At 39.2% G+C, this 21,621-nt stretch overlaps 1 protein-coding gene across 1 annotated transcript in view; it reads right to left on the bottom strand.

The window, feature by feature from the left end:
* Positions 1-1,054: 1,054 nt before the first annotated feature.
* LOC101863913 (coatomer subunit alpha) overlaps positions 1,055-21,621 on the bottom strand; it is a 35,592-nt gene continuing 15,025 nt past the window's right edge. Inside the window, exons 14-32 of the mRNA XM_005102560.3 lie at positions 21,133-21,272; positions 20,366-20,451; positions 19,445-19,583; positions 19,051-19,213; positions 18,601-18,747; positions 17,762-17,951; positions 16,479-16,574; positions 15,365-15,577; positions 14,717-14,821; positions 14,212-14,312; positions 12,667-12,744; positions 12,061-12,129; positions 8,854-8,990; positions 7,324-7,510; positions 5,987-6,097; positions 5,169-5,330; positions 4,711-4,823; positions 3,523-3,604; positions 1,055-2,553 (exon numbers count right to left, since the gene is read on the bottom strand). Coding sequence (XP_005102617.1) covers positions 2,494-2,553; positions 3,523-3,604; positions 4,711-4,823; positions 5,169-5,330; positions 5,987-6,097; positions 7,324-7,510; positions 8,854-8,990; positions 12,061-12,129; positions 12,667-12,744; positions 14,212-14,312; positions 14,717-14,821; positions 15,365-15,577; positions 16,479-16,574; positions 17,762-17,951; positions 18,601-18,747; positions 19,051-19,213; positions 19,445-19,583; positions 20,366-20,451; positions 21,133-21,272 — 2,379 coding nt within the window. The 3' untranslated portion in view covers positions 1,055-2,493. The remainder of the gene's footprint in view (positions 2,554-3,522; positions 3,605-4,710; positions 4,824-5,168; positions 5,331-5,986; positions 6,098-7,323; positions 7,511-8,853; positions 8,991-12,060; positions 12,130-12,666; positions 12,745-14,211; positions 14,313-14,716; positions 14,822-15,364; positions 15,578-16,478; positions 16,575-17,761; positions 17,952-18,600; positions 18,748-19,050; positions 19,214-19,444; positions 19,584-20,365; positions 20,452-21,132; positions 21,273-21,621) is intronic.

The following is a 21,621-nucleotide window of genomic DNA, read 5'->3' as shown; positions in this document are numbered from 1 at the left end:
CCAGAAGATCACTCAAACCAGCTGCTTGTGAGTTTAGATTTTTAAAAGATTTTCGGCACTTGCAACACAATAAGGTCATATAAGTGCTGAAGATTATTAGAGGTGTTACAAGAGAGTAACAAACTGAATAAAAGAGGGGAGATAAAGACGATAGAAGTTTGATAGGAAAGAAGAAGTAAACCACTCCAGAGCACCCGCATAGCACCCATGCTTGTGAGTTTGATTTGACCAATGGATTCGACTGAGCTGTGTCCTCCCATGGTTAGCACCAAGTGACTGAAGTATGTGTAATCGTGAGGTTACGGGTTCAGGGGTTCGAGCCGTGAGCCCGACGTGTCCTTGGGAATGGCAGTTTACACTAATTTTCCTCACTTCACCCAGGTGAGAATGGGTACCTGGCCATAGACAGGGAAAGATTTTGTCAGTATGTTAGTGTTTTAGCGCTTATAAATGTCCACATGCACTGTGTGCTTCCCAGGAAGTTAAGGTTGTTTCAGAATGCTCTCAGGTCTGCTGGGGTAAAAGTATAGATTGTGAAGCGCATAGAGCTTGCTGTTGAGCGGGGATTTGCGCTATACGAATGCTATCTATTATTATTACACTCAAAAGCTGACATAAATACACCAACTTCCATTGCTGTAGCGACATTAAATTGTAATGCATTACTCTTCATACAAAAAGTACTCAACAATACTGCTTGCCCAGAGACAGACAAGTTAACACCCAAGTCTGAATGAACTGCAACGGAGTCTACATTTCGTCACTATTGCAAGAAAAATAAGTATGGCAACTCCGTCAAACCCTACTTTACATGGCGAGTTAAAACATCTGGAGTTGCTCAATTTCTTCGCAACAGAAATGACATAAATCTATAATAATAAACTGGCTTTTAAAAAATGTGTTGGTCTCCGTTTCATCCTCGGTACTTTTACTATTTTTCCTCGACATGATTATTGCAACAAACACAAAAGTATGTCTCCTAAATTTTATACCCAGTAGGTAGAATGCATGTTTATCATTACAATTAACAAAAAAATAACCAGAACACTAATGATAAATTTTATCATAATTGTTTTTATTGATTATTATCACAAGACATCAGTAAAATTGCAAAGTAGCCACAATACAGCAACCACAAATGACTCTACCACATCGCCAATGACCGTTGGTCAATAATAATATTTCAAGTCACAGTTCGTCATACCTCACACATTTAACTCCCATTCCAATATATGCACATTGGGAACACAAAAAAAAAGGACAGAACTTTGTATACACATTGCTCTAAAAATAATGGCAAAACTTTATTTTTAGTATTGTAGACCTAGTAGGCCTACATCACAAAATAGAAAGCCACAAGCACATCAACAATTTAACACGCCTAACTGAGCCACTAAATGGCCCCAGAAATTGTATTCGTAGAATTCAACATTCATTCCAACAGTGTCAACCTTAAAAATTAGGGAGGACAAAGAATCTTCAGTGTGAAATTCACAGCAAAGGCTCTTGAATAAGTAGGTGACACACCCAAATTATTCTTTAAAAAATACCAATTACAATAATAATTTAATAATTATTAAATAAATTGTCATTGAATAAAATTACTGTACTGAACTGAATTCATTATAATCATATTTGGTAATGATTAATTGATAGCAGTAGCAGTGCCTATTCACTAATTATAACAATCATAACAAATAAATCTTCAAGTGAGAAGTGGATTACAGCATAGTGGCATACTTTCCTCCTCCTCTTCAACATATGCAAAAACATTTCAACATTTCATACATCTAATGTTCATCCCTTTCATCCTTCCTGAACGACAGACAAGTGACAGGGTGAACCCAACATATACGTGTAAATCTCAGTAATGAGAAAATGTACATGAAAAAAGCTCATAAGTTACCATATTCTTCTTCGTCAAGACATTTTTTGACTAATGAAATTTTTTTTAAAACCCAACTCTGCTCTTTCGACTCGAACACAAAAGGAAACAGTTCCAGCACCTTCCTTCGAAGGGCTAGCAAAATACAGGACCCAGTAGAGGCTAAACTTTGAAACGCATATAATAATTGTGTATTATACAGCAGTTTCATAGTCGACTTTGTTTTAATTACTTTCTTTTGCTTCTACAGAGAAACGAGTACCAATATCCGTTTCTCAGGATGGAGTCAGAAGTTATACTGTTCCTTTTCATTGTCACTCCTTTCACTTTTTTCAGTTTTCGGCCACCTGTTCTATTAACTAGCATCAGATCCATTCCAGTTCTGACCTATTTCTGCGATAGGGGTGAACCTGTGCTGGAACATGGTCCAATGTGCTTGAGCCCTTATCATGAGCAAATACCACTGAAAACAACATCAGAAATGTATTTTTACAGAATGAATGTCATCTCAAAAAAACTTTGACAAAATAAATGATCAATGTACTGGGATGATGGCAGCAGGAAGAATGGAGACATTCTGGTCTACATCGGAGAAAAAGGTTGATCGTCTATCTAAACTGGATGGGGCTGATTCTTAGGCCGATGCAGTCCTTCCCAATCTCTGTCACCTGTAAGAACAAAAAAACAAACTTGCATTTGAATCATCTTAACTCATAATAACTGTTTTAGTGTTTCAGTAAGTGTTTTACGGAACTTGCAACACAATTAGGTCATATCAGTGCCAAAGATGAAAGATGTTACAAGAGATTAACAAACCACAAAAAAAGGGAGGAGGAGAGATAAAGATGACAGAAGGTTGAAAGGAAAAAAGGAGCAAACCTCACCAGACCACCCACCAAATGCATTTAATCAAACTACTAAATATACCCCCTCACATGCTTTCAATTTAATTCAGAGACCAGAACTAGAAGAGTCAGGGGGGCTGGCTGCAAGCAACGCACCAGCACAACACAGAAATCTTTTTCACTTGGTGAAGCAACTGAAAAGTCAAACTTCATAGTCATGATTATCTTGTGCTAAAAGAATGCTCATCTTGTGAGAGAAAAAAACAACCTTCCTTATAGTAAAGAAAGGGTCATTTTTGGAGCGTTTTGACTTTAAAAAAAAAAAAAGAAACACAATGACACAGTAATAGACTGACAAACAGGAAAAACAGAGGGAAAGAAAAAAGCAGGACCCTCTCAACACCCCGGAAGGGAAAGCTGAAGAGAGGGGAGGAGGAGAGAGTTAGTTTTAGTTTTAGTAGAGGTTTTACGGCGCTCGCAACTGCATAAGGTCATATGAGCGCCAAAAGATTAGAGGTGTTACAAGAGAGTAACTAACATAAAAAAGAAGGAGGAGAGATAAGGACGATAGATGTTTGATATCAAAGAAGAAGCAAACCACACCAGAGCTCCCGCCAACCACCCACGAGGAGGAGAGAGAGAGGGGACACACACACACATAAGCAAGACCTACTTATGTTACATTATTCTTCAACATGACCATAAATTCTTTTCATAAGCACTAACACAGAATAAAGGTATATGATATCGCATCTCATTCAGTTCCCCGAACCATCACTTTTCCGCACTCACCTTAGAGACTCTGCACACTTGACCCTTGAACTCTGGCAGATAGCAGGCTCCACTCAGTGGACATTTGACAACTGGTTTACCTCTGTGGAACAGACAGGAATGCTCCGTCATAAACACTATACATAGCAGTACACCAGCCAGAAAAGAGAACGAGAAAGAAAAACAAACTTTTTTTTTTCACTTTCATTAATAAATTAAATTATGTCTGTACTCTATAAGCCCTGAACCAGCTGGACCCATGAAACTCAGCTCCTAAGGAGTCAGCTGCTAGACTTACACTAATTGCATGCTGAAGCGTTCAATAGATGGGCAGAAGGATAACGGCAGCAAGCACTCAGATCCATAAAAGTAATCTAAGCTGTAGAGACAAGACAACCAGCATTATATTCACTGTTGTCAAGAAGTGGGGAACGTCGGCGATTCAAAATGTTCTTTCCCACTCACATCGTAAAATAGTGTCAAACGGACATTATTCCTTTTTTCTTGATTTGAAATATTTGAGCAATAGCAACATGCACTCAACAAGTGTGATGACATGCACTCAACAAGTGTGATGACATGCACTCAACAAGTGTGATGACATGCACTCAACAAGTGTGATGACAATGCACTCAACAAGTGTGATGACATGCACTCAACAAGTGTGATGACATGCACTCAACAAGTGTGATGACAATGCACTCAACAAGTGTGATGACAATGCACTCAACAAGTGTGATGACATGCACTCAACAAGTGTGATGACATGCACTCAACAAGTGTGATGACAATGCACTCAACAAGTGTGATGACAATGCACTCAACAAGTGTGATGACATGCACTCAACAAGTGTGATGACAATGCACTCAACAAGTGTGATGACATGCACTCAACAAGTGTGATGACAATGCACTCAACAAGTGTGATGACATGCACTCAACAAGTGTGATGACATGCACTCAACAAGTGTGATGACATGCACTCAACAAGTGTGATGACATGCACTCAACAAGTGTGATGACAATGCACTCAACAAGTGTGATGACATGCACTCAACAAGTGTGATGACAATGCCGTGTCCTGCTCCATGGTAACAAAACGGTAATATAGGCCTACAATGTCAGCGAGTTTCAGTGAAACTGTGTGAGCTACCAGGACACATGAATAAAATAAGTGCTCTTAACTTGAAAAAAAAAATTGTAATGTACCTGTAGATGGGGACATATGAAGCGGCGCAGATGTCAAAGGGATTGTGTTGATCATACTTGAGTTCCTGTTCATCTGTTGGGTTTTTCTCACAAGCTGCCAAGATTTTGCGGGTCTGAGAAGGAGAAAGAGGTATACAACACACTTAGTTCTCTGATGCATAAATATTTCCAGGCTACAATATTCTCAAACTACGGTACCAAGCAACTTTCGTTTCCTTTTGGACCATTATGTACACTTGAAATGCTACTTCACACACATTAATGTTAACTAAACTTTCACAAATTTAAATGAAAGTGGCGGCACCTTGTTTAAAGTAAAAACTAACACCATACCCCAGCTTCGTGGTGGTGGGGGTGGGGGGGGGGGGGGGGGGAATTTAGGTCATTTTCATTTTCGGCATTGTAAAGTAAGCAAACAAACAAAAGCCCTTGAAAAGAGTAAAGATAAAAACACTAACCTGCTGTGCGACATCCGGTTTGGGTCCCAGCTCTAAAAGACGTCTGGCAAAGGAAGCCGCAGTCTTGTAGTTCTTGAGCTTGAAGAATAGGTTGAGGGCTGTCCTCAGGGTGAGGATCAAATGGATGGGCTGGAGGTTGCAGTGTGTGAAGTACGCTGCCATCTGTGGAGCACATTTCCAGACATGGTTGAGTTATAAACATGTACATATCAATTTGTGTTTGAATCTGGCTTAATAGAAGTCAAAGCATTCCATGAGCATATAATTCATGTTTGAATCCAACTTTAAACAGCAGCATATTGGAAAGTTTACAATCTTTTGGTAGAGAATTGGCACAGAAACGGCCATATTAAAAGACATGAACATGAGGAAAGTACAATAATTTCAACCAAGTATTCCAATAACTACAAGCAGGAATCTGGCATCAACATAAAGTTCACTTGAAATTTGGGAATAGGTGTAGTGGTGTTACAGAATAATTGAATTAAGTGTGAAGACGGACTTGTCTGTAAAAATATGTATGGTAATGGTTTGACGCTATAAGGCTATTTGAAAGGCAGGAGTTCCAAATGTAGCGTCCCTTTAACAACGGGACAGGATCTAGAAGGTTGAGAGTCTTGAAAACCCCTCAAAAAGCCCCAGTTCAAGAACCGCCCCTGGTAATTAAAATGCGAGTCATTCACACCATAGTACAATATGTTTCACAATTATACGTACAAAACAACAATACAAAACAGCATGTCCCATTGCAAAAACCACAGCTCTGCATCATTTCTGATGCAATAGCGGTACAGTATAGCCTCAGCGCTCTCACATACCTCACACACTCTCTTCTGTTCTTCTAGGTTAGCCTTGGGCAGTTCCTTACGGGTGTTCTCCATGCTGAGCCCAACGATGTACTCACGGCAAATCTCCATCAGTTGCTGGGCCTACATAGGAACACAAATTATAATATTGAAATAAATGGTCTGGCATGCATGAAGTTAAATCAGCAGGACTTAGAAATCTTTTCGTTACTTACAAATTTTACAATGTACATGTTTAAAAAACAAAAATATACAGGTATAAGAAAAAAATCGGGCCCTGAAAATCTGTTTGATACACATATGTGAAGCGTGATGACAAAATGAGTTACTTCTCGGAATTGAGACCTATGGAAACAGATACGTCACGCTTATAGGTGAAGTTTTTATAATTTATAAGTATGAAATATTAAAAGGCTTATTATACTTCAAAAATATGGCATCAATAGAAAATCTACAAATTTGATCCTTGTGTCGATTTTTGGCCAATATCTCCTTTTGTGGATTGCGAGAAGTAACTCATTTTGTCAGCACACCTCACATACGTTAGCTATGTACGTGCTAGGCTATATTTGGAAACTTTAAAAAAACAAAAATATTGACAAGACTGTTCCTTATGTTTTACGCCCAAAACAGCACAGTTACAAGAATTTAGGCAGTGGGCTGCTTTGCTTAAAACCTGACAGTCAGGGTCAACTCCAGCTAAGTTGGATACAGCGCCCTTGGAAACAGACAAACATCTTTGAGAAAATAACTTCCCCAATCAGGAATCTGATTAACTTCTTCTGCATGCAACACCAGTGAGTGGAAGCCATTCTACAATTGACACTGGTCTCAAAAGAAATAATATAAAAAGATAGTACTAAATCATGTCTCTTGCTATCATGTCTCCCGGCTCTCCATAAATCACATAAAGAATTTTGAAAGAAAATGGGAAATGTTTTCATTGCTTTTATTACTATCATGGTTGCATTAACAATAGATAAACTAGACTAAACATTAGGGGAAAATTGAAAATTGCAAAGAAAATACTAAATTTTCAAGTTTTTTTTGTTTGTTTGTTTTTTAACTAGCATTACATTGGACAATTTCAACAAATCTTCATCTTCAAAGTATCAAATGTATTTTTCTATAACAGGCGAGTCTACCACTTAATGCGACAGATTTTGAAAAAAACCTACATGTTAGACAATTTTTGAGTACAGAGAAGTACACCGACACCTTCAAGATAATTTGACACAGGAAAAGAAAAGAAGGAGTGGGACCTACCATTGGAGCCCTTAGACAATTTTGAACCAAATTGGTCCCTATTTATAATATACGTATCAGCTATAAAGCGAAATCCATCTTACCTCAGCAATCTCCTGCTTGGAGTCGACAACTAACAGTGGTACACTCAACAAAATGCTGCGGAACTTGTCGATTGCGTCAGCAAACTTTCCTCCGGTGGTCATCTGATAAGCCACCTGCAGCTGCTGCACCAGGGTGGCCAGCTTGAGGCCCACAGACGGGATGCCAGCCCGCGCACCCGCCTCTTTCCTGAAATTATAGCAACAGAAATGAAACAAAAATGGACCATCCTAAATTTTTCTCTTTTTTTTTGCATGAAGTAAAGATCACCATCCAAGATTTTGTTTTAGTTTTCTTGCTGTGACAACCATCTCCTTTGAGTATCAATAGCTGAACATAACATGTAAAAAAAAATAATGAAACCACTGAAAAAAACCAGTAGTGCTTCAACCTTTCCTCTATAAAACCGAGTCAAGGCCACTACTATAGGCTTCAGAATCTTATTCCTAAGCAACATTTTCTAATAAAAAATAAGTGAAATTAAATGTGTTTGTGGGTACGAATGTACAGGCAGAGCTGTTAAAGTACTTTTTTAAAAGTACTTAAGTACAAATTTAAGTACAATCTAAAAAATGTGCTTAAGTACAGTAAAAGTACTTTCCTGTAAAATGTACTTGAGTACTAGTACTTTTTAAAAAAGTACTTATGGGTACATTTTGAGTACTTTCTACTAAAATGCTAAAACACTTCAGTGCTAATGCAAAACATCATATTAAATAAGATATCTAGTACATTTGACAAATTAGGCCATTTATTACTAAAAATGTAAATATTATACAAAGCATTTGAATATACAATGTTCGCACTAAACGTAGGTGGAAATGGTCCGTGAAATTGACCAAAAAAAACAAACAAAGACGCCACTAGTAGGTAAGTGATATTATGAATAGAACTTGTTTCAGCAAGACAATGTGATCAAATGTAAGTCAGCCCAAGAGGTCGGAAAGTTCTACAGAAAAAGTATCCAAATTGGAAAATCTAGATACAAAGTTGCTCTTAAGAAAATATAAAATTGATAAAAAGGGCCAGCATAGAAATGGAAAAGTTGAGATCAAAGAACTGCTCGTCACGTCAAAGATCAGCCACTCTCGTGAATGTGATCACAAGCATTGTATTCAATTCATGACGGGCAGTTCTTTGATCTCAACTTTTAACTCTTGGTTGATCGGCTGTGCCCGCCCGGGTGTTTGTTCTGTAAATTATGATCAGAAATGCAGGCACTTACCCTTTCATTATACTTCAAAAGTACTCAAAATGTACTTTAAAAATACTCAAAAGTACTTTTATAAAACGTATCGGAGTACAGTAGTAAAAGTACTGGTTCTCTAAAATGTACCGGAGTACAGTAAAAGTACCGAAAATTGTGACATAAGTACAAGTACCGGAGTATACTACCAGCTCTGTGCACAGGTTTGCGCATGTAAAGACATGTATATGCAAGCAAGCGAACAAACGAGAACATGAGCAGACTAATGCGAGGCACATCAAGGTCAATGAGCAGCCCACGGCCACAGAGACCAAACACGACTCACCAGTTTCTGTGAGGGTACCCAAAGAGCGGTGTGAGCGAGGGCAGGCCCAGGTAGCAAGTGCGGGCGCGGCTGTAGGTCTGCAGGAAGAGCTGCTTGTACGACTCAAACTCCACCACGCCAACCTGGTCGTGCAGCAACTGCCAGAGGGAAGAGAGACAACAATTAAAGTTACTCAAATTGTTTGTTTAACAGCACTGTGAACACACATTGGTCATGCAACCAAAGAACACAAAAGTTATGAGGCTGAGTAGAAGAGAGCATTTATGGTCAGCTGATGCAATTATAGAACCCTTTCACCGGGGAAGCAGATCAACTCATTTAACGCCACAAATAAAAATTCTTGCACGGTTGATTTGCACCTGCATTCACTTGATGAGAATTCTTGCAAAACCCTCGCTATCTCTTTAGGAAGCAGAAAAAAATCAGTGAAAGGTTAGCTCAGCCTTTGCATTTTATCAATCAACACATGAGAAAAGGGAAACCACTCTGGATATGTTTAGGTTCTTTCATAGAGTCATTTTAATGGATAATGCGCTATATTTTCTTTTTGCAGTTGGATTTTCCTTTGCCCAACAACTTCATTCAAAAATTGCCCCATAAGGCAGGGAATGGAAGTGCTTAAGTTTTTGCTCAGCACTGAATGTGCCAAGACAATTTTTTATTTTAAACTGTAATTAATTGGAAAACCATCACGCAACTCTTATTTGTGTGCGTTAGTTACAGTTTTAGGCAGCGGCGCGGCGAAAGTTACTTTCGTACTGCAAGCCGCCCCTGACGGCTCGAGGACCGACCTATGATTCTAGCTTAGATTTTATTCCAATCCACATATCCATGTTAAAATAAAGGTTATAATATAACATTGACTTCCGGATAAAGTGTTTCCACCGAAAATCGGCTGTTTTGATTCAGTTTTGAAACACGATTTCTAAGTTTTGTGACTTTGTTTTATCGTGACACCCACATTATAGCTAAGACACCTGTCTTAGTACTTTTACACAACAAAATGTATCATTCTTTTGCTTACTAAAGAAATGTAGGACTCTTCTTTAGAATATTGATATTATTGGACTCAAATTGCCATTGCTCTGTTATTGAGAAATCAGTATTTTTCTGTGCTAGATCTAGATTTAGGTCTAAATTTTCAAAACATTTTTTTCTCCCCCCCAAACCACTATTTTTTGGTGAACTTACAAAAAAAAGTACAACTCAAGATTATGAATACTTCCGTATAAGATACGAGTGTCTTTCTTCTGTTTGTGAATGCATCTTGTCTTTTTTTCAAGATTATTTTTTTTCAAAATTTTCAGTATCGGATGTTTTGATCCAAATATACACATTTTGTAGAATGTGTGTAAATACTGAACATTTTTCAATATTTTCCAGTTCTATATTCATTAATGGTTATTTTGATGTATCATTTGACTAGATGCGAACATATTTCTTAAGTTTCACCAAAGATTATTAATTTTCTTACTTTCAAATTTTATCTGCATCCAAGCAAAATTGTGTTTCATAATCGCCTCTTACAGGAACCAAAGTTGAAAAATTCACAAATAAACATTACATATGTATTCTACAAATCATACTGAAAATTTTGGTGTATATTATGTTGATATCTATTTGAATTTGTGGCCACAAAGACAACTGTGCACTAGTCACCATCTCCTTTCGCCCTCCCCAAAAAAATTCGTCCACCAGCCCAAAATAATACGTAGCGAATGAGTTAAACACTTTCAGTTGGTAGGAAATTTTGAATTTTGCCACGGTGGCGGCCGAAGTCTACTCTTAGCGATTTTAGACCACCAAGGGATCTTGAATGTGAGTAACTTGCACACGGGACCTCTGAGATTTTTCGCCCTTGTCCCAAGGAGTAGCAGTTGAAGGGCTGTAGAAAGAGTCAGGAGCCCAGACGAAGGGGCAAAGGAGGTGATGGAGTGGGGGCAGAAAGTGGAGACGAAAGCAAACGACAGAACATTGCTAGAGAGCAGGAAAGGAGGTGAAAGTAGTCAATTTTAGAGAAGAAAATGTTTCCGTCGCTTCCTGGATTCGAAACAGGGACTAGACCTGCATGTGAGCCTCAACCAGATTGTCTGAAAATTTTGCGCAACCCCCCCCCAAAAGAGCTTTTGTTGGTGTCATAAGGAAGGACTTCCGAGTAACGAGCGACCACCCCAACAAACACAACAAAGAAGAGACCTAACCCTACCCCTAGGCCTACCCCAATAAAGAACCTGCAACGAGCCTCATGTGAAAAGGCCAGCACAAGTCCAAAATGAAAAATATTTTTAAAATTAAAAAACCACACTCCAAAACAAACAAGGCTTACAAGGAGCATAATATAATCATAATGGCCTACATCTACATATTGCTTGATCTACAATAATAGGGTTTGATACAATAACACAATAGAATTGGAATATGAATCCTCCACATAGATCTAGATCTAGTAAACTAAATAAATCTAGATCTAGAAGAACAAGTGAATAGGATCTAGGAATAGGCCTTGAACTAGAAATCTGCATCCGATTCCGAACAGAGGGGCTCAGCTGAGTCTAGATTCTAAATAAATAAATAATGCACGCACCTGATGAAATGCCTTTTACCAACATTAATATTACAGCACAACCTATGATAGGGTTTGACAAAATAGAATTGGAATATGAATCCTCCATTGAGGTCTATAATGATCTATATAAATCTAGATCTAGATCTAGATTCTATTATCTAAGTGAGTCGGACTGGAATGAATCCACACGATCTGAACAATTGAATTTGTCAACAAAACGAAATTCAAAATGGCCGCTCGAGCACGAAACTGAAAGTAGATAATTTAGGTCGTCGTCTTTTTTCGTATTCGCATTTCTACTCAGGTTCCGACTATTATGTCGGAAACGCCGACGTCGGCAGTCGGCGGAGCGCGCGTCGGCGGTCGGCACGAAAACGAAAGTGCCGACAAAGCCGACGGGAGAAAAAGGGGGCGCTGGCAGTCGGCCAGGCCTCGCACTACGCACATTGACTGATACAGGTGGGCCTAGCGATAGCATCGGCCGCCTCGCGGGTCGGGTCGTGATTGTCGGATTTCAGACGATTGTCGGCAAACATGCAGGTCTAAGGGACCTTTGAAAAAGAGACCTTAACCTCTAGGCCCCGAAAGCCCCCACTTGTGTGTGTTAAGGTTTTTACTAAGTGACTTCTCGTCTAACTTACCCTCATGGCAGTCTCAAAGGACCCGGCCAGGATGTGGTCCACGGGCAGTTGCGAGTTGTTGCACCAGACCTGCCAGTAAAGAGGAAGGTGAAAAAGTTAAACATAACGTCTTCCACATATTACAGTCTATCAGATGATGCAATTTCATTTACCAGTATTCAAACAGCAAAAAAAATATTACAATAATTGCCACTAGGAGAAATGAAGATTTTTTAGTTTTAGTAAGTGTTTTACGGCACTTGCAACCCAAGGTCATATAAGTGCCAAAGATTAGAGATGTTACAAGAGAGTAACAAACACAACAAAGAAGGAGGAGAGATAAGGAGGACGATGTGTGACAGGAAAGAAGAAGCAAACCACACCAGAACACCCGCCAACCACCCACAGAAATTGATTACAGGTCAGTGAAAAGAGTACTAAGACACACAGGCAGCCATTCATATGTGCATATGCACACAAACACACAGACTCCTCTTTTCAAGTTGAAATTGTTCCAGAATGCTATTAGGTCTGCCGAGGCAATAATATAGATTGTAAAGCGGAAAGCAGAGCTTGCTGTTGAGAGAGATTTCCACAAAACATATGCTATATCCTGTTTTACTGTACCTGAGACTGGCTTGTTCCCTTAGTGGGAGGCACAAAGTAACCCTCTTCTCCTGCTCCTGTCGCTGTTCCGCCAATATCCTGGAACAAAACAAAAAAAAGATAATTAAAAGAAAAAAAGGCATTTTCACAGTGGGAAAGAAACACTGAGGATACAATACATAGGCAGGAAAGGATAACCAGCACCTGGGTCAGAAGAATTTCAGAATAAAAGTTTCTCAATAAAAAATACAAACACCAGGTTTTTATAGCAAAATACAGTCAAACCTGCCCTGAGGGCCACCTCTATAAGACGGCCACTTTCCATTCCCCCCCCCCCCCCCCTGCGTTTTTCTATATAATTTAACTGTGTAAAACGGGCACCTGTCCAACGCGGCCGCGGCCACCATATTTTAACACACAACCCCTATCACACTAAGCAATAACACCTGTCTTAGACGGTCACCTTAGTGACTCCATTACGTTTTGCCATAAATTGTTCATTGGCCCCTGGCGTTGTGGGCGAGCCGTCATAATTCAATCACCTGTCGTTGTTGTTAGGTAGTCCCTCTCCAACCGATCATGTTGCGCAGGCCCCTCCCACTGTTGACCAATAGGTACCAATTTTCAGCTAATGGTGAGGTAAGCGTGTGATCCCTCATAACCCATAAGCCCCACCCTGAACTCATACACAAATCGTAAGTGAGATGAGTGGTCACAGTTTACCTAGTCTGTAACAAATTAAGAAAGGTAGTAGTCAACATCAACTTGCGACAGAAGCATCGCTCGTTCTCCGAGGGGTGGCGACGCATGTGTTTGTTTTAACATGGCACTCGGTCTTCCTCGTCTGATACATTTCGTTTTATCATCACCCTTGCACAAAATCAGCAACAAAACAAAAATTACAAACAAAATACAAACCAACAACAACAACAACAAAAACAACAACAATGCAGCCCCTTTCAATTTGGACCTCAGATGGGAATGGTTTGTTTTCTTCATCTTGATCAGTCCTGCCTAAGACGGCCACCTGTCTTATACAGCCACTTTTCTCCTTGACAATGGGTGGCCGTCTTACACAGGTTTGACTGTAAATTGCAACAACATTAAGGATGTGGTTCGATTGAGGGGAGATGCCTCAAAACTCTTCCTCAGGAAGGTAAAAAAAAACACAACAACTCAAAACTATTTTTGGCACAAGACAAATTGAGCAATTAAAGGACAGATGTGTTTCTTTCGTCATTAAGTTGACTCAACATGTGGTCTAGAGGAGCAATGTAATGTAAATCTAGTAAGATTTCAGGAATGTACTGGAATTACAAAAACAGTAAAATCATCAACTTCGACATAGAAAAGAAAAGGTTAAAATAAATTACTGGAATGAAGAAAAAAAAAGACACCCAATACACAAACAGACGACAAATTCTGCCAAAGAGAAACGAGTGAAAAAAAACAAACAAACAAAATAAAACGCAAATGCAAATATGAAACAGTGCATCCTCAGGATGTAAAAAATGAACTAGCGGCATCAAAACACAGTACCATCACCACCAGTCTCTCAGAGCTCACCAGATCTGCCGGCAGCTCCAGGTCATCATCGTCTACGTCCCAGCCTCCTCCCTCTCCGGCCTCAACAACTTCCTCATCCAGACCATCACCGAAGCCACCATCTGCCAGGACAAGATATTAATAAAAGTAAGTTTTCTATATCTTCATTCAGTGGTTTTAGTTTTAGAAGGAGTTTTACGGCACTTGCAACACAATAAGGTCGTATAAGTGCCGAAGATTAGAGGTGTTACAAGAAAGAAACATAAAAAAGAAGGAGGAGAGATAAAGACAATAGTTGTTTCATATGAAAGAAGGAGCAAACCATACAAGAGCACCCGCCAACCACCCAAGAGAGTTTTTAATTTGTTAGCTTTTGACAAGGACAAAGACACAATAACTGTAAATTAAAGCTTAGAAAAAGCAAGACAGACAGAAACAAGAGAGGGAAAGAAATATAACATAATCTCTTCGCATGCATGAATGCGAGCACGCACACACATGCAACAGACAAAAAAGGAGCTGTCACCTTCATCAATCATCAGGGGCTCCACATCATCTCCCCAGCCACTTCCAGCACCCATGTCGTCCTCGGCGAGCAGAGTCGCAGCCACAGATGACTGCTTGCCTCCCGCTGGATAGAAAAAAATGAGAATGAGTATATCATTCATTGTGTAGTTGCCAGGAAGAGAAAAGACCAATTGACCGACAACAGAGGCAGAGAAAAAAATTAGGACATCAAACTATAACAACCAAAAATAAAAAAACAAACAAACAAACAAACACAAATACTTTGGAGGCTGGTGGAAGTGAAGCTCACAGCCAGTCAACAAAACCCTAGCCATGCTTAATGGTTGACAGATTACAACAATGAGGAAACGCTGAAAGCAAGTAGCAAAAGGTGACTACACCATGAAGTTCACAAAAAACAACAAAGTAAAATACTTTTTCCTTAAAAACAACAACACTCCCACCATCCAACCAACAACAAAAAACACACACACAAAAAAAAGAAGCAACAATACACCCACCAACCGATCAATCACAATGTAAATTTTGAAAAAATACTGAAAACACACTAACCAATAAATCAAATATCCTCAAAAATACATTGGGGTAAAAAAACTTTTAAAAAACAACAACACATTATCAAAGTAAAAAAGGAAATGCATCATACCTGCACGGGCAGCCATGGCGCCCACGAAGAATCCCTTGGGCTGAGTCAACAGTGGCCAGTTGCTCTCCTGCTGCGTGATGGGCACGGGGGGCTGCAGGAGAGAGGCGTTAGGGTACAGGTCGGGCACGCGCTCCTCCTCACCAAACGACTCCTTCAGCTCCTCCGCATCCTCCTCCAGCCCGTGGGTAGCTGCTGTCAGGTAGGCCAGGGACTCTGAAAGAGGAGAAAAAGAGGGTTTAGTTTTATGATTTCAGAAAAGAGAATCCCGTTGACACAATAACTGTCATTTAGAGCAGGAAAAAGCAGGACAGACAAACTTAAACATTGTACGAACAGAAAACTGTTCTTTTGTACTGTTTGAGTAAAGAGAAGCACACCGACACTAACGGTTGTTTGAGCAGACCCTACAGAAACAAAGGAGAGAGAGAAAAGAAATAAGACCTACCGGTGGTGCACTCATACTACCCAGTTTGAGTAAAGAGAAGCACATCAAATCATGAAAGGCAACAGAAACACAGACAAATCAGAGCCCCACCAAGCAGCCACAGTGAGAGAGCCCTGGTTTACAATATTGCTAATTTCAGTCTAATCAGACAACTTGTAAAAACTATTGAATAGCACAAAAAATATTTTTAGAATTTCGTCTGCAAGTGCAAGCACATTTAAACAGAACATTTCACTCTTAAAACTGCTTCACAAGGAAAGACAGCATATGAATAAAAAAACAAACACAAGTTCCCTGCGTTCACGTATTGAAAAATAAATTGATACATAAAATCCTCATCGCACATACAAAGCCCAATAATGACAGTGAGCAGAAAAGATTAAGATTAGCAAGTAATAAAAATCAGCCCTTAAGTTTAACTCATTCGAACAAGCTGTTTATTTCTTCCTTGAAATTTCCATAACAGTAAGCTTGGCCATGACAAAAATAGACCACTGACATTAAGCTGCAGCCAGTTTTCATTTTCAGTAAAGAAAGTGTGTCGGAGCCAGCAGGCATTTGCAGTCAAAATTTTCTTTCCTTTCCACTGAGGAGGTTGGAAGTTGAACTAAACGGTCGACCATTATCAGAGAATGTGAACAGGAAATATCAAGTCCACTTGACACTTACTCTGTCCACAGCCCTTCAAGATCTTCACCCTCTCACTCACATCCCCGAGCAGCAGAGCATTCTGGTAGTGGCCACTCGTGTCCTTGCGGATCTCAGCTGGGGGGAAAAAAGAGAAAATAAGATAAATATAAACTCTTTCTTTTTCTTCACTTGCATCATTCCCCCAACCTTTGAGGCAATCAACAGTGGGTGCTTTAACCTGCAGCATAACAGTTTTTCATCTATATGGTCATTTATTCAAAGAGACCCAAGGGGAGATGCAGACAATTATGAACAATAAAAAGTACTTTGACAAGATAACAACTCTTTAGTACTGAGGAAAAAAATAAGACAGACAGAAAAGTAACAGAGGGAAAGACAAGAAGTAAAACTTACTAGTGGCACCCCCCTACCACCACCAGCTCAACACAATGGGCTTGTCATAAGAAATGTAGGGAAATATAATCATTCATTCTGCAATTTTTAAAAACCATTTAGATGTACATTGTAACACTATTGTTGTCAATTGAGTTCTTTGTAATGTATCTGCCTCTTAGTGCAGTCACAGCTATGAGAAAGCTGCCCTACGTGGTAAAACAGATATGAGCACACGTCCACGAATAGGACATGACCCAGTTACTGTCCACAGCGTAAACGATGGAAGCTAGTACCAAGGAACTAGTCCAAAGCTGGACTGTGGGCGATTAAAAGTTAAAATAACCCCACACCCAAGGAAATGCTCTACATTTGCTTTCATTACTTTTGTTTTTTTAAGTTCGAAAGAAACCGACTGCTTGTATGAAACAGTAGTTGGTGGGATTTCTCTAAGCAAAATATGTTCTTAGACAAATGGAACTATGTAAAAGTCTGCATTACACAGTCTTACAGAGAACGTGCGCATTTCAGATGAATATCTACAAATGAATTCCAGGGAAAGAAAGAAATCTTGAAGCCATGAAGAGGAGCAAACGCTGAAGGGATGTTAAAATAAACTTCATCAGCACGGTGCAAATCTCCAGCAGAAAGTAGGTTCTACGTGCTTTATAATCCATGATCACTCCAGCAGACCTTACAATACTCTTAAACATTCTCAGCTTCCTAACCATTCCTATTCCTCTCTACAAAAACACTTACCACCCATTAATCTTCATAATTTTCCCTGGATTTCTTCAAATTTATCATTACCCCTGTAACATTCTCAGCATCCAAATCATATCCATACAGATCTACTAAAAAAAAAAAAAGAAAAAAAAAAGGAGGGAAAAAACGGAAAGAAAAACAAAAAAGAAGAAAGACCCACTCACCAATCTTCATCATCTTGCGAAGTTTCTCCAAGTTGCCAGTGATGAGGTAGAGGAAGGAGAGCCTGTCAAAGTTCTTGGTCTTCTGGTAGGCCATCTCCACAATCTGGTGGTTCCCCTGGAGCAGCGCCACCTCCCCCAGCTTCTCCCAGCACGCCGCATCGTCCAGCGCCTTAGCCGCATCGAGGGCAATCTGACACGGGAACAAAAAGTCAGTAATGTTTCATCAGGATTTCGGATAAGGCACAGACATAAGTTGTACTGCACTTAGACAGACATACAAATGTTGCAATAAGAAAGTTTGAAATTATGGAAAACCATGTCTTACAGACCAAACTGGAAGCACAAACATTCTTCAGTGCCTCAATTGTCAAACACTTTATCGTGATACATCTACATCAGAATACAAACATTATTTACTTACATCTTGTTAACATAAGCATTAAAAAGAAGTGAAACAAACTTTCTGCTGTTGCTGTGAACAGAGCAACAAAGTAAACAGAAAACGTCATTCATAGAAGACAGACAAACTCGTTTGTTTCTGTAAATCTATTTCAATCAGAGCCACACTTCTAATGTCCTTTCAGCATTTCTTTTCTTTTCTTTCCACTATAAACATTTACCCATGTGACATAGAGCTGCAGGTCCTATAATTTAGGACCCATGGAAATTTTTGGTAGAGCCTCATACGTACCCACTTTGTGTCTGAGAGCACTGATATTATAATAATGCTCTATATACAATATTTGAACCCTCAAAAAAGCTTAATGTATTACATCTGAAAAAAAATATCCTTAAAACAAAAAAACTTGAAAATGAGGAACAGACAGTAACCAGCTCACTTCAATGTTGCCGCACTCCAGAGCCAAGCCAAAGCGAGTCTTTTCGTCCTTGACAAAGTGCAGAGCCACCTCAGGGTAGCCCTTCTTCTGCAGGTACGAGATGATGGACTGGCCCACCAGCTTGGCGTTGCGCACCATATGGAGAACCTAAACACACACACACAGGAGACATTATGGTTTGGTTTAGTAACGGTTTCACTGCTCTCGCAACTACATAAACATAAGACAGACATTTAAGCCTTAGGCTCACGTACCTTTAGCCTTCAGCCCAAATTTTAGTTTTACTTTTAGTAAGAATTTTACGGCACTTGCAACACAATAAGGTAATATAAGTGCCAAAGATTAGAGGTGTTACAATAGAGTAACAAACATAAAAAAGGAGGACAGATAAAGACTACAGGTGTTTAATAGGAAAAGGAAATGTTTAATCTATGGCAATTAAATACTGACCTCCTCGTACTTCCTGTTGACCAGAGCCAGCTTGAACTTGAACTCCGTGGGGTCAATGCCGAGCATGCGGGGTCGACACTGTCGGTCCAGGCAGTAGACAGAGTTGCCCTTGATGCGGGTGATGTAGATGGGCAGGTCCAGAGTACGGATGATGCCATGGTCGCTGGGAAATGAAATACAAATATGAGGCTAAAAATGATGATATAATGAAGACGCATTTCCATATATTGGGAGGAACGATGGAGCGATAAAAAAAACATTGCACAAAGATGTAAGTTCCAGGTTATGGCTAGTGAGGGCAAGACCAGAAACATTTTGCCAAGAAGCAGTATACCAGAAACACTAAATAAAAAATAAAACAATGAAAAAAGTAATTTTCAATAAAGTTACTCACCCATTAGTCAAAGCATATTTGATGTGGTTGGAGGTGGTGTAGAGGAAGACCCCACTTTCATCCCAGGCACCAGACTTGATGCGAATGTTCTCATGGATCGTGCACAGGTTCTCCAGTTTACGGTTGCAGATGGAGATCACTGAAAAGAAAGAATAAATGCTATTATCAAACAAAGCTAACATCACAACACCACAGCCATCATCACGCCTTCAGGGTTCAGTAAAGAAAACAACATACGAACATTAAAGAGATGTTTTCTCCAGGGTAAAACTAAGAAAATAAGAAACAACATGAAGAAGCAGGACGACGTTAGTGGCACCCTCTGTAAGCAAGATGCCAAATATTCAGAACCACTGCTTTCAGCAAACTGACAACATCATACTCAGTCATTTCATTCCAATTTTGTACTTGAGGAGTATGGTTTCTAAAATTCTTGAAACTTAGTCTCATTCACTTCAAGTTTCTAGGAACAGCATAAAGAGTTTTATGACACAATAATCACCACACTGAGCATGGACAGGAAAAACAACAAACATATCAAAATAAAGGGTAGATCCCTAGTTTGCCACTAGTCAACACAATGATTGAAAGCAACACAGACCCTGCCAAGAACAGACACGGGCAAAGAAAAACAGAAATGACGTAGAAGAAACAAGACTGCAATAGATTTTCCACTGCAGATGGACAAGAAAGAAAAACAAGACTTGAATAGAATGCACAATCAAACAGTAGTTTAAGCTCAAATATGAAAAATCATTCAGTGAAGGCTGAAAAAAAATTCAGTTGCAAAAACATAAACCTTTATAAAAACTTCGCAAACAAGAACTCCAAGGGCAAATTATGTAAGTGCTTGAAAAAAAAGTGCAAAAAATAATACTGAGAGATAAGAATTCTATCTAAATAATTAGGAAAAACACATACCATGCTTGCTGAAGAGAGCCACGGTAGTCATGTCAGCCGACCAGATGACGTTCTTCACCTTGGAGATCTTGACAGAGGCCAAGATTCTGATACCATAACAAAAGTGAACAGGTATAAATCACAGACCACATTCATAATGCCACACTAAAAAATAACTGCTTAGAATCAATATGCTCTTAACACATTCTTATATCTAAAACAAAAAAATAAATAAGCTTTTGAATCACAAAAAAACATTGCATACTTGAATCAGTGTAAAACCCCATGATTTTTATGATCAGCAGCAAAACTGATCCCCAATTTTTAAAATACAAGAATACCTATCCTGAAGCACAATTACAAAATGTCACCAATTTTTTCTATTCCCACTGTAAAGAATAAAGAACTTTAAAATCTGGCAGAACTGAACTGGTTTCAGATTCACAATAACATTTAAGATCATTAGAAGCGAAGACATTCAGTTTAAGCTACCTCTCCGCAACACCAAATGAAAAATCAAGTCTTCTTATTAAACCTCTTCATTAAAAACCACCAGTATACAGTTTTACAGAACAGCAACAAACAATTAACCACAAAAGCAGCCAGAGGGAAGCGAAAGCAACAATCAATGCAAAAACTCCTGAGAACACTTAAGTCCAACACCACGATGACTGCTTCAAGTAAGACTCCACCATAAGTTATTAAGGAAAGTGATGTATGATGGAGTCTTACACTGAGCAGTGGATAAAAAGTACTGAGGTACACTCAGAGAGAAAAGTAAAGCTTACCGTTTCTGCTGTACATCAAACAGAGTGACAGTGTCTGTTTCCTTCAGCAGGAGGAAACCACTGCCTGCGTAGAAGATGTCCTCACAGTTGGGAGCTTGCACCTTCTTGGTGATTTCATTCTTCAAGTTCTTGATGATAATCTGCGGAAGAATTTGTAACAGTAAGTTTCCTTTAAGCCAGCTTGGTTATCTAGTTTCAGTAAAGAGTCAAAACCGAATGAAATAAAAGGAGACGAAAGAAGCAGAACCTACTCGTGACACTTTCCAACCCGCAGTGTACATACATTATGTTCCAACGGAAGATGAACAATAACCCTTCTGAAAGTGCTGTGTACAGACTTATTATCAGTGATAAACTCATCACCTCACCGAATTGTTCTTCCCTTTATTTATAATCCTTACTTTTTTTCCCTGCTAATCAACAATATAGATTTCTTAATCTCCACAAGTTAAATTAATTTTTAGTGCCTAAACATGTTAAAAAGATTAA

The sequence above is a fragment of the Aplysia californica genome, unplaced genomic scaffold (genome assembly GCF_000002075.1).
Source record: "Aplysia californica isolate F4 #8 unplaced genomic scaffold, AplCal3.0 scaffold00330, whole genome shotgun sequence".
NCBI lineage: Eukaryota > Metazoa > Mollusca > Gastropoda > Aplysiida > Aplysiidae > Aplysia > Aplysia californica.
Note: the sequence above shows the minus strand (reverse complement) of the source record. Positions and strands in the feature narration are given on the sequence as shown.